At 37.1% G+C, this 12,522-nt stretch overlaps 3 protein-coding genes across 3 annotated transcripts; 2 read left to right on the top strand and 1 right to left on the bottom strand.

The window, feature by feature from the left end:
• Positions 1-356: 356 nt before the first annotated feature.
• Positions 357-4,384, top strand: LOC110921909 (membrane-associated progesterone-binding protein 4). Its single transcript, XM_022166236.2, has 8 exons — positions 357-652; positions 923-999; positions 1,830-1,901; positions 2,693-2,730; positions 2,900-2,943; positions 3,479-3,525; positions 3,639-3,813; positions 4,062-4,384. Exons 1-8 carry the CDS (start codon positions 539-541, stop codon positions 4,227-4,229), a joined length of 735 nt encoding a protein of 244 aa, XP_022021928.1. The 5' UTR covers positions 357-538; the 3' UTR covers positions 4,230-4,384.
• A 917-nt stretch (positions 4,385-5,301) lies between these two features.
• Positions 5,302-6,964, top strand: LOC110921257 (pentatricopeptide repeat-containing protein At5g08305). The gene has a single exon (XM_022165548.2). It carries the CDS (start codon positions 5,323-5,325, stop codon positions 6,940-6,942), a length of 1,620 nt encoding a protein of 539 aa, XP_022021240.1. The 5' UTR covers positions 5,302-5,322; the 3' UTR covers positions 6,943-6,964.
• A 2-nt stretch (positions 6,965-6,966) lies between these two features.
• Positions 6,967-9,776, bottom strand: LOC110921258 (polyamine oxidase 2). The gene is made up of 9 exons (XM_022165549.2): positions 9,416-9,776; positions 9,239-9,327; positions 8,748-8,861; positions 8,534-8,621; positions 8,366-8,451; positions 8,173-8,275; positions 7,974-8,071; positions 7,467-7,896; positions 6,967-7,379 (listed from the first exon to the last, which is right to left on the bottom strand). The coding sequence occupies exons 1-9, from the start codon at positions 9,512-9,514 to the stop codon at positions 7,071-7,073; spliced, it is 1,416 nt and encodes a 471-aa protein (XP_022021241.1). The 5' UTR covers positions 9,515-9,776; the 3' UTR covers positions 6,967-7,070.
• Positions 9,777-12,522: the final 2,746 nt, after the last annotated feature.

A 12,522-nucleotide genomic window follows, 5' to 3' on the forward strand; every position in this document is an offset into this window, starting at 1 on the left:
CAGGGGCGGACCTGTAGTGTAAACGGGCGTAGCCCGGGCTAGGGCTCAAGTTTTTACCAGTAGTGTAAAAAAAAAAATTTCTAATTTTTATACACAGGACACCCCTAAAAATTTTGGGATACCCCTGAGTTGAAGGTCTAGTTCCGCCACTACCTCCCTCCCCGCATCGGCAACCCATCACCGAACAAACATGGCAAAATCGGTAAACTTGGTGCTGGCGGTGGTTTACCGCATCGATAAATTGGTTTACTGAAGTTTGCCGATCTCGACTCCGTATCCCCTAATGATTAACCATTCAAAGAGAAATACCTGAGAACTTGTAATCTTTATCAGGTAAACAAACAACCCTTGGTTAGAACCAAACGAACCTAGTTCAATCCATCTGTTCAACGTTGTTGGCTGCTAACCTCGCAAACTTACACCCAACAAATCTGAAATCCGATTTGTCGTAATACGATCTGATAAAAAGCATTGAAGTTTAGGAATTAGGAGCGAAAGGGGTAGTGTTAAACCTCTAAAAGATTCAAACCCTAGAAAAATGGGGGTTTCCCCTTTCGTTGGAATCGCCATTACGATCGCTCTGATTTCTCTATTTTTCGCATTATATCCACTCACGTATCCTCACCCTGCATCACCAACACTGTCATCCTTTGTATGTATAACTTCAATTTTGTAATTTCACTTTCATTCATTTTTTTAACTATAGTCAAGTTAAGCCTGTTTATGAGATCAATTCTCTTTGTGATTATTGAGGAAAGATTTATTAAACAGTGGCTTTAATTTATTGATTTTAACAAAAGTTTGATCACCACACCTTGTATGTTATTGTGACCACTGACCAGATTATTTATGTGCATTATTTACTACTGAATATATATGCATTTACTTACTACGTTATTATTTTTATAAATTTATCTGCCAGAGATTGTTTACAGTAGAAGATCTGGCTATATACAACGGGACCAATGATGGCTTGCCCATCTTGTTAGGAATTCTCGGGTACTCCCATTTTCCTCTTTCTTTCTTTCTGTTTGATCAATATTCCTAGATGGTTTTTGGTTTCAAAATTGAAAGATTTGTTTAGGTTCTGGCTATTGCTGCTGTTATAGCTATTATGTGGTATTTCATTAGGTTTAATTTTGAGTTGATTGGTTAGGTTTACGCAGGAATATTGATGATGATTGTATGCACCTGGTGTTAACTTGTCTGTATCATTGTATGCATCTGACGGTTATTAAATTTGATCATATTAACGTTGGGTAAATTTCATGGATTGAAAATTTGAAATCTGTATACCAATAAGTTATATAATGTGTATTATTAGTGATGATTAAAGAATGTATTATCACTGGTTGATGAGCATGGTTTGCTAAATCTAAAACTAGACCTGCTGCACATGCAAATGTAAATCTATCGTTATGTTTTGCAAATTACTTAATCGTGTGTGGTATTTACTATTTAGATTCTAATAATTACATCTATATCTTATTATGTGCAATAAGGTCTATCACAGTTATTTGCAGGTATTAATGTTTATCTAAAACCAATCCGGAACGCATATCACTTTCATTGAATATGTACGCTGGTGGATTCACTGATCAGATATCCATCAGCACTGTTTATTCGAAGTTCATCCCTTTATTCATTGAAAGAGGGGATGCTTTTTTGTATAATTTTTTTTTCAAGTTACAACCAAACCACAAAATTTTTTATCGAATTTTTTTTGGTAATTATGGATTTATGTCCATGGAATGAATGTATGCATAGATGCTAAAAAATGGTGAATTGGGTTTTAATTTATTCTTTTTCTTTCATGCATGGAACATCAGGTCGGTGTTTGATGTGACAAAAGGGAAATCTCATTATGGGAAGGGAGGTGGCTACAATCACTTTTCCGGAAGGTTTATATCTTTTTTCATTATTATTTTCACGTGTATTCATCAAAGAAATTACACTAGTGATTTGAATAAAACCATAGTAATCTTTTATGTTAAATGTCTCAGAAAAGGTGTTACGCTTTCATCACTTCATGTCAATAAAGTTATGCGAGCTAAACTAAATGACTGAACTTTAAGAGTTCTAATGACTATAAACTCGGTTGACTTTAAGCGAACTTAATTAAAAGTTTAGGTTTATAATTATCTTTGGGTAATCGACTTGTTTCAGAGTTGATTATAAGTTTGTATGACACCTGCCGTCCTTTCATTTTATCTTATAATTAATTGGAAAAATTACAAGTTTTGTCCTTTATATTAATACCACTTACCAGGCGGTGTCCTTTTTAACGAATTTTGACAAGTTTTGCCCTTTACAAGGAATTTTGTTGCACGTTTTGTCCTTTAGGCTTAACACAGTTAGATTTTCTTGTTAAATCTTGTCACCCAAGGGTATTTTAGTCTTTTTACCCATATATTTCAAGAGTCAACCCTAAAATATTTGGTTTTATTCTTTTAAATAATATTAAATAAATGGGTAAAAGACTAAAATACCCTTGGGTGACAAGCTTTAACAAGAAAATCTAATTGTGTTAAGCCTAAAGGACAAAACGTGCAACAAAATTCCTTGTAAAGGGCAAAACTTGTCAAAATTCGTTAAAAAGGACACCGCCTGATAAGTGGTATTAATATAAAGGACAAAACTTGTAATTTTTCCTAATTAATTATGTTTGTTCCTTCTACCCTTTCTATTTCAGAGATGCATCCAGGGCATTTGTTTCCGGAAACTTCACAGGTACATTTGTCAATTCTTGTAAAACAGTGCATTTTATATTTGAGATGGCGAGTTGCATATAATAGAAAAAAAGATGAATTTTGCATAATTCAAGTAACAAGTTCCTAAAGAATTTATCATCGACAACTTACATATATTATCTTTGGTTTTTATCATTTAATGGATCCAGGAGATGGACTTACCGACTCTTTGGTTGGTTTATCTAGCACCGAGGTAATTAACGTCTAGTTTCTCTAATCTACTAATAATGATTTTCTGACGACTGTCATAATGAAACATATTTTGATGATAACTTTTTGAGTAAACTGCCATTTTGGTCCCTGTGGTTTGGTCAATTTTGCCACTTTAGTCCAAAACTCAAACTTTTTGCATCTGGGTCCCTGTGGTTTCAGTTTTATTGCCATTTTGGTCCAAAAATGAAATCAGGTCATATTTGTCTTATAAAATCCTGTTATTTTGTCATTTTCTGGAGGGGCAAAATGATCATTTCTTTTTTATAAATAAATACCATATTTTATAAGACAAATATGACCTGATTTGCCCCTGAGGAAAATGATAAAGTTGCAGGATTTTATAAGACAAATATGACCTGATTTCATTTTTGGACAAAAATGGCAATAAAACTGAAACCATAGTGACCCAGATGCAAAAGGTTTGAGTTTTGGACTAAAGTGGCAAAAGTAACCAAACCTCAGGGACCAAAATGGCAGTTTACTCTAACTTTTTTTATCCTTCTGTCTTCTTATAGGTGAAGAGTGTAGTTGAATGGAGAGACTTCTATACCAGGACGTACATGTAAGTGTATAATCTTTTCTGTATAACGGTTGTCAATTGAAAAATGTAAATAATTCTACGATCCTTGAGTAACTTGTCCTGTACAATGGCTATATTTTTCGGCTAATCAACAGACCCGTCGGCAAGTTAGTTGGCAGATATTATGACAGTGACGGCAACCCCACAAAGTATCTTAAAGGAGTAGAAGCAAAGGCAGCAAGAGGTGCACAGTTAATTGAAAAGCAAAAGAAGGAAGAAGCCAAAGTACCTGGCTGCAATTCAAAATGGAGCCAGGATGAAGGTTCTGAGGTATGCTCATTGGCACTTTAGTTATTTATTTGACCTTTGAGGTCAACTATAGTTCATCTGAAATTCAAAGCTATGTGGATTTATCACATCAATAACTCCATACTTTTGCTTATTGGTATTTGTTATCAAACGCCACTGCGTATGTCGGTTACTTAGAATACAAAATTTGATATTGTTATTGGAAATTCAAAACGTGTTTGTTTGACTCCAGAAGTCAAAAGTAAGAAAATGGTAACTTTGTGTGGCAGGTGTGGTGCGACACTGGATACCCACGGCTTGTTCAGAGACCGCTAGAAATAGCATTGACGGGGAAAATGAGCAAACGTTGTGCGTGTTATAATGAAACAGATTTGGACCAACCAGGTTTAGAAGTTTATGAAGGATGTGGTTTCTTATCTAAATCTTGTCGTCTGTAATTGTCGTTAGGTTAGATGGGGGTTTTACTCTATACGAGTTTTGATTATTTGCATGTCACTATAGGAAACTTTTCGACTTGTATGGTATTTCTGACGTTATTGGAAGACCACATTTTACTTTGTTTATAGTCAAATATCATCTATGGCGACAGAAACATGTGAGTTTAACTGTGTTAAGGCTTATATTTTGTGATGCACTTCGGGTCTTTATGTAAGCATAAAGCACTCACCCATTAACAAAGGTGGTTTAAATATGGGTTTTTAATACACGTGGTTTATTTGAATGTGATAAAAATAAAAGATTTGGGGACTAAATCATCTTAAAGAGATGTGTTTAGAAGTTGGTAAAATAATACACAAGCTTGACAAAACTAGATTGATAAATCAATTACCATCTTCAAAGAAAAAAAAGAAAATATATTATTTTATCAATTTTTCTAAATTTCACGACTCATGTTGACACCTCCACTCTTCTAAATTTCACGACTCATTCATGGATACAAATGTTTAACAAGATCACGGAAATAGACATATTGACTAACATAATTAACAAAATCGACATTGACTTTCAGCCTTTGCCAAAATAGACATGTTCAAAAGGACCAATCATCATATGATAAACAGGACCCGCTGGCTAAGACAACTAAAGCTTAGCCGACACAAAACCTAACGGTGAAGTACAAAGAGGTCCAAATACTAGTCATTTAAATTAAAACATGCATACAAAGTGCGCTAAATTTAGCCGACAACTAGGATTTAGCCCCCTACTTGTTTATCCACCGGTAAAATTTTGCTCACGATTTATACGTGTATAATTTTGGTACGTTTTTTACACCATTGTACTTTTCAAGGTTTTTTGTGCCGGCTAAGTTCTAGCCGTCTTAGCAGATCTTATTTGCATCTCTTAATTGATTGATTTGAACATGTCTATTTTGTTATTTTTGTCATTTACGGAAATAATAATAATAATAATAATAATAATAATAATAATAATAATAATAATAATAATAATAATAACAACAAAAAATTAAAAATAAAAACGCCAGAAGATTTATAACAGACATAACTTCTCCACTGTTGCTAAACACATCCAATGTTGAATGCTGCATTATTATGCAAAAACGGTAATCTAACCACCTTGCTCGAAAACTGCAAATCATTCCGCCACTTCAAACAACTGCATTCCATAATAATCACATCTGGGATTCCTGAACACATATTCACATCAACATTCCTCTCATTTGCAGCCACTTCACCCAACAACATAGACTATGCATACACCATTTTTCTCGAGCTCCCTAACCCAACTATCTTCAACTATAACACCATCATTAGAGGTTACTCCAAAAGCAAAAATCCCAACAAATCAGTTTCAGTTTTCATTCATATGTTGCGGGTTGGTGTAGCCCCAGATCACTTAACTTATCCGTTTTTAACGAAGGCTGCGTCCCATTTACAGGAAGTCCGGCTTGGGTTATCGGTTCACGGGCGGGTTGTGAGGGATGGGTTTGAGGCGGATAGGTTTGTTAAGAACTCTTTGATTCATTTCGCGGGGTCGTTTAAGGACGCGGTGTATGCACGCAAGTTGTTCGATGAAATGCCGAACAGAAACTTGGTTTCGTGGAATTCGATTTTGGATTGTTATGTTAAGTGTAGGGAAGTGGTGTTGGCAAGGGAAGTGTTTGATGCGATGCCGGAGCGGGATGTCGTGTCATGGAGCTCTATGATTGATGGGTATGTCAAGGGTGGTGAGTATTATGAAGCGCTAGATGTTTTTCAAAAGATGTGTGGATCGGGTGTTGATGCGAATGAGGTGACGATGGTGAGTGTGTTGGGTGCGTGTGCTCATTTAGGCGCGCTTGAGCAAGGGATCATGATGCATCAATACATTACCGACAAAAGAATAACGTTAACTTTGGTGTTACGAACTTCACTTGTGGATATGTATGCTAAATCTGGAGCGATAGATAAGGCGCTAACGGTGTTTCGTGGGGCTTCAATGAAGCAAACGGATGTTTTAATTTGGAATGCAATGATCGGTGGGCTTGCTACACATGGGTTCGTTCACGAATCGCTTAGTATGTTTACAGAAATGCAGAATGTCGGTATTACCCCTGACGAAATCACATACTTATGCATACTATGTGCTTGTGCTCATGGGGGTTTAGTAAATGAAGCTTGGTACTATTTCAACTGCCTTACTCGGAACGGTATGAACCCAAAAACCGAACATTATGCTTGCATGATCGATGCATTAGCACGAGCAGGACAACTCACAGAAGCATATACATTTTTAACTCAAATGCCTATGGAACCAACGGCTTCCATGTTAGGAGCACTTTTCAACGGCTGCATCAACCATAGGAATCTCGATCTTGCCGAATTAGTGGGAAGGAAGCTTCTTGAATTAGAGCCTGATCACGATGGGAGATACGTCGGTTTATCAAACGTTTATGCGGTGATTAAGCGGTGGGATCAAGCCAGAACATTAAGAGAGGCAATGGAGAAGAGGGGTGTGAAGAAATCGCCAGGATGGAGTTTCGTGGAGATTCTCGGATCGACTCATAAGTTCATCGCTCATGATAAAACACACCCTCAATCCGAACAAATATACGACATAATGAATTTTATTGCGAAACAGTTGACTGAAGCAGATATCGAAGATACTGAAATGTCACAACATGATTGCATTTTTAATATTGTAGATGTGTAATCGGACATTTTTTTGCAATAAAAAAAAAACATTGAACTTATATATTAGCATTGAACTATACACTGCAACATCGATATCCCACATTGATCAAACAGAATAACACGTTTGATACCTAGCGAACTAGTCATTTACATACGAGAAATCAACAATGGCACAGAGGCGAGAGTATCTTCGCCCATTACGGGCTGGAAAAGATCTAACCCGCCATAACGCTCAAGAACCCGCATTCGGCAGTCCTCCGCAGCCATTAATCCGGTCGAGTAGGCTCCGTGTACTGACCCGGGGTAGTCAGCACTTGTTGCTTCCCCTGCGAAAAATAAATTATCCACGGGGATCCTTAGCTTGTCATATAGCTCGTGAGGTTTCCCGACGATGTTATAGCTATATGAACCTAGTGAATTTTCGTCACTGCCCCAATGCGAAACCAGATATTGAATCTGCATACAACAAGACACCGATAAAGATAAAACTTTTAAGAAATTCAAAGTATGTGAATGAAAGTTGATTTTCAAATGTATCGTTACCGGTTCAGAAGCACCAGGAAGAATATTTCTAAGCTGTGAAAAAGCAAAACTAGCGGCAGCCTCATCCGACATTTTCTCAATGTCGTTTGCCAGCTGTCCTGCGGGCATGTAAACAAGCACCGGATGACCTGTAGCCTTGTGAAGATTAAGAAAGTAACTACATCCGTGCGAGGTTTCAGCAACCACTCCTAAAAACTCTACGTTTGGCCAAAACACTTTTTCGAAATGCAAAGCGATCTTGTTCTCGATTCCAACTCCAAGGTCAGCTATGGCTTCTTCCTTCCACTCGGGTAGTCTTGGCTCGAAACTAATGGTATTTGACTTTAAAACACCAAGCGGGACCGCCACTATGGCTGCATCCGCAAAGAATGTTTTACCATTATCGATTGTTACCTTCACACCATTAGTGCGCCTGGTTATCTTCTTTACCCTTTAAAAACAATAAACAGATCGCGTAAGAGGTACGCGCGCATACCCACATAATGATATATCGACCTTTTACTTTACCTGTGACCCAAGTAAATATCGAGGCCTTTAGCAAGAGTGTTTATAACTGGTTGGTAACCCCGGACCATAAGTCCATGCCCGCCTGGAAGAAGCACTTCCTGTGCATCAAACAACACGAATAAGACGTTAGAGTGTTAGACGACACGTTTAACTACTTTAAAAAGAAAATGAAAAGTAAAAAAAAAAAACAAAAATTAACCTTATCCCAGCATTTAAGCGATATGGTATCGGCATCAGCCGAAAACCACCCTTCCATTCGACACAAGTACCACTGTAACACTTTATGAGCAAGCCCCTCCAGCCTGTAAAAATTTTAACTTTTACATATTGTCATGATTATTATTTATCTGATTACGAAAATCATCATGGTAAGTTTTGAACTTTTGATTAACCTTAGTTTTGGGTTTCTTTCAAACACGATTGACATCGCGCGCCGTATAGACGTGTCTTCACTAAACTCTTCTCTAACCTTATTTGTCTGCAAAAATATGACCAAACCAGTCAATCAAAAAGTACTGCTAGTGCTTAATATCGGGGTCACTTAAAAAAACTAAGCATACCTCCTCTAATATGATTTCAAATGTCTCCCCGACCTGCGAGACTAGTTCTTGAGGAACTTGATTCCCATCCGTGTCAAATAAGGCATAACTAAAGAAAAAAATATACATCTATAACTATAAATCTTGTATAAACTATGTAGTTTGCCGGTTACAACTGTATCAACCGCTTTAACTGTTTTAAAAATCTTAATCTTTATGTTACTTAGTTACTTACCTCTCCAAGTCATGATCATACAACACCGAGTTGTCACCGCTTGTACGATATAAAGGTAATCCAAGTCTCCCAATAATAGGAGCCAAAGGATTCTCCTTACAAACACCATGCAACCTGCAGCATCATAATTCGTAAGCATATAGTTAATTAGTTACATACAAACAGGGTAGCGATCCTAAAAGAATTCCACCTATTTGAGAAACTTGAGAAACATTCTGGACCACATATTTCTCTAAGCTTTTCGTCATATACACATATGTATAATTTAAAGTTGACTATATACATATATGTATATTGTCAAATCTTGAATTATACACATATGTATATAGTCAATTTTAAATTACATATATGTATATTACGAAAAGCTTAGGAAAAATGTGTGATCCAGAATTCTCAAGTATCTCAATTAGCCTAGCTAGTGCGTCTCACACGATCCTAACCCCATACAAATATATGTAAATAAATCAAGGATCTGTAACATGAGCTCTCACCAAGATGCCCCTAAATCTACAGGAAAACCGAACGAGTAATCCGTACAAATTCGACCACCAATTCTGTCGCGAGACTCAAGTAAAACAACCTGAATACGTAAACCAACAAACGGGTGGTGAGTAACATAGTAATATATCACCTTTAGATATGATTGAAGTTTGAAGCAAGTAGAGTACCCGAAATGAAGCATCGTGGAGAGCACGAGCAGCAGCTATGCCTGCAAGACCACCACCGATCACAATAACAGACGGTGAGCCCGAACGCCTTGTTTTCATGTTTAAATTAGAGTTTACTCCTGACTTATGATAAACTGATAGTGATTTTGAATATATTTAACTAGAATTCGAGGATTTATCGAATCAAAACCGGTAACAATGATGGAGAATGCAGGTGACAATTACACTATTACAGACATGTGCATATGTGAAAGGTGAAAACAGTTGGGATTGAAAATGGGTTAAAATATCAAAGTGTGATGGATGAATGAAGAAGACGATGAGAGGCGATAAATATGTGGTTGATTTTATAGGGGTAAAGAAACACATGAAATGCGTGGTTCCATTTCACTTGATTTGATTTGAGAATCTTTTTGATATTAATTAATATATATGTTTTGATTATGGAAAATGTTAATAAGGTCGGTGGTAAGGAAAACTGCGTATCATAAGGCGGGCATAGTAACGTAACCGTTGGGTCAACGTCCGTTTGACTTCCATTCCATGCATCCAAAAGAGTTTTTAACTTTATATTCAAATAAATGTTTTGGAAAGCTTATAGCTATTTACGGGTGGAAAGGGTACTCACCAAATGGTTCAACTAGGAGTGATAAATTTTTTATTTAGCCAATAATTTTATGTTATTTTAACTTCTCACTCAACTTCTAATTTACACTCAACACTAAGATGCTCAAACATATTGGGTATTTATTTCTTTTTTTATATTTTTTATTTCTAAAAATTAAGCATTAAAAATAAATAAAACATTTACTAAACAAAATAAAACCATAATAAACCTGTAATTACAATTACTTAAAAAAAACACATTACATTAAAACTAGAAAATTAAAAAATAATAAACCTAAAATTTAGAAAGGGCATGGCCAATTATATTTTTTTCAATATCCCTTTTCCGCGCTAGAATAAACGGCAACATCTCGGGTGAAGCATGGTTGTGTGACTTAGTAAACGTATCCACATCCTGATCATACATAAGTTGTTTCACCGCCTCGCATTGTTCCGCCACTAACGCTATGGTGTGTTTCTCACGTTTCTTTTTTATATTCGACAATTCTATCGCCTGTGCTTATTTTGCTTCTTTCATAAGGGTGTATTGTGAGAGCTTCTCGGTCAAAGTCGTTTCCGCGCTATCGGATGGTGTTGTTGAGGCTCTCTTATCTTTCTTTCGCGGTCTTGTTGGTGAGGGGTCTACGTTTATGTCGGGTATATCGCTAGTGAACTCAGTTCCCGGTGTACCCGCATTATAGTTACCCGAATTCGACGACTTTCTTTTTTGGCCCGAGCTACCACTATCCACCCAACAATGGTACCGGGGCCCATTTGTCATGTTTATTAACGACCTCCCACGCTTCAACATGATGAAAATCACTCGGATATTTTGATTGATAATCTTTTAAAGCCCTGTTCATGACATCGACGTCGCCACACCCACTACCACATATACGATCCTACATATACAACAAATATAAAGTAAACTATAAAAAATAAAAAATGTTATAGAAAATATTTTATAAATGTTAAAAAAAAATTATACCGCTTGTTGCCAAAAGCTGTTGAAGTAGTTTATCTTACTCAACACTGAGAGCCATTTTGAACGTCCTTGAACGGTTTGTGTACTTCCGCCGACCGTTGCGTTGTAATGCTCGAGAACTTTTTTCAAAAACTGTCCGCTTTTTGTTGGTTGCCTTTTTCTTGTTTAAATAACCATGAACCCATGTCTTGGCTAAGGCCTCTTCTTGTTTTTTTGTTTAAATTTGATGCTTCGCCTTGCCTCCCTTTTCTTTTGGCTCACTTGCTTCACCAACATCTTCGTCTTCAACCTCATATTCTTCTTCGTCTTCGCCAATTTCTTCATCCAAATGTTGTGTTTCGGGGACAACCTCTACATCTTGGTCTTCATTGTCATCGTAGCTCAGAAGTGAGCGCTCGACATTCTCTCTTGGTGATTGAATTGGCGGGGTCCTAAATGCAAATGGATCGAATGAGTTTTGTGCTTCCATGGAGTATTCGTACATGCCAGGTGCGACCATCGTTGGACCATGTGGGTGTGAGAATATTTGTGGTGGAAAATTAGGTTGGGGTTGGGTGTTATAAAAAGTCGGTTGTGAAGGTTGGGGGAAAAATATTGAGGTTGAGAGTTTGTTGAATATCCGTATGGGAATTGAACCGGTGCACTAGGACTGCTAGAACCGCCTCGTCTCATTTGCGCCACGTGTCCTCTTGAGTTTGGACCCGATCCTCGGCTAGCGGAAGCTTTTTTCTTGGGTTCACCTTTGTTTTGTTTATCCATGGTGTCGTGTGTAGAAATTGTAGAGAGAGTGGTGTGTGAGATAAGTGAAATGTATGGGTTTTAAATCAAGAGAACATTTTTTTTTAATTTTCCAACGGTCACCCGCAAGTCCCAACGTTCCAAAAATTCATAACAGTCACATTTTCTTTTCGGTGAGTATACATCGATTTTGTGGGTCACCGGTTACCGAAAGAAGGGTGGCGGCCCCTTGCCGCGCAGTGAATGGGGGTTACCGAAGGGGTCACCGAATGTGCCCCTTCCACCCTAATGGGTGTTTATGTGATGTTGCGGAAAACATAGACACTCTTATGGTGTGTATGGTTCATTTGTTTTGGTTATTATTGACAACCGAAGTCAAAATCAAAGTTATCGGTTAGTCTATTTTATTAATCAATCGGTTTTTGATTAATCAGTTTTGTTTATTCAGTTAGATTGACGGTTTTTTTGTTTGATTCATTAATTTCAGTTAATAGTTAAAACCAAACTTTGGCTAAAACTTTAGAATAGAAATACATGAAATGGAGGTATAATGTAACGATACCGATACCGATACCGACTATCGAAAGATTAACATGGACCATTGTGACACATTAGGTAAATCCCACATTGGCCGTGGGCAGGAGAGATCCCTGGTTCATAAGTAATCCAATGCCTCTTAAATAACCAACGTGTTTTGGGCTTAACACTAGTGGATAAGAGGAGAACTCCATAGTTAAACATGCTCAGGTGGGAGTAGTACTAGGATGTGTGACCTACT

Source organism: Helianthus annuus, chromosome 17 (genome assembly GCF_002127325.2).
Source record: "Helianthus annuus cultivar XRQ/B chromosome 17, HanXRQr2.0-SUNRISE, whole genome shotgun sequence".
In the NCBI taxonomy this organism is placed as follows: Eukaryota; Viridiplantae; Streptophyta; class Magnoliopsida; order Asterales; family Asteraceae; genus Helianthus; species Helianthus annuus.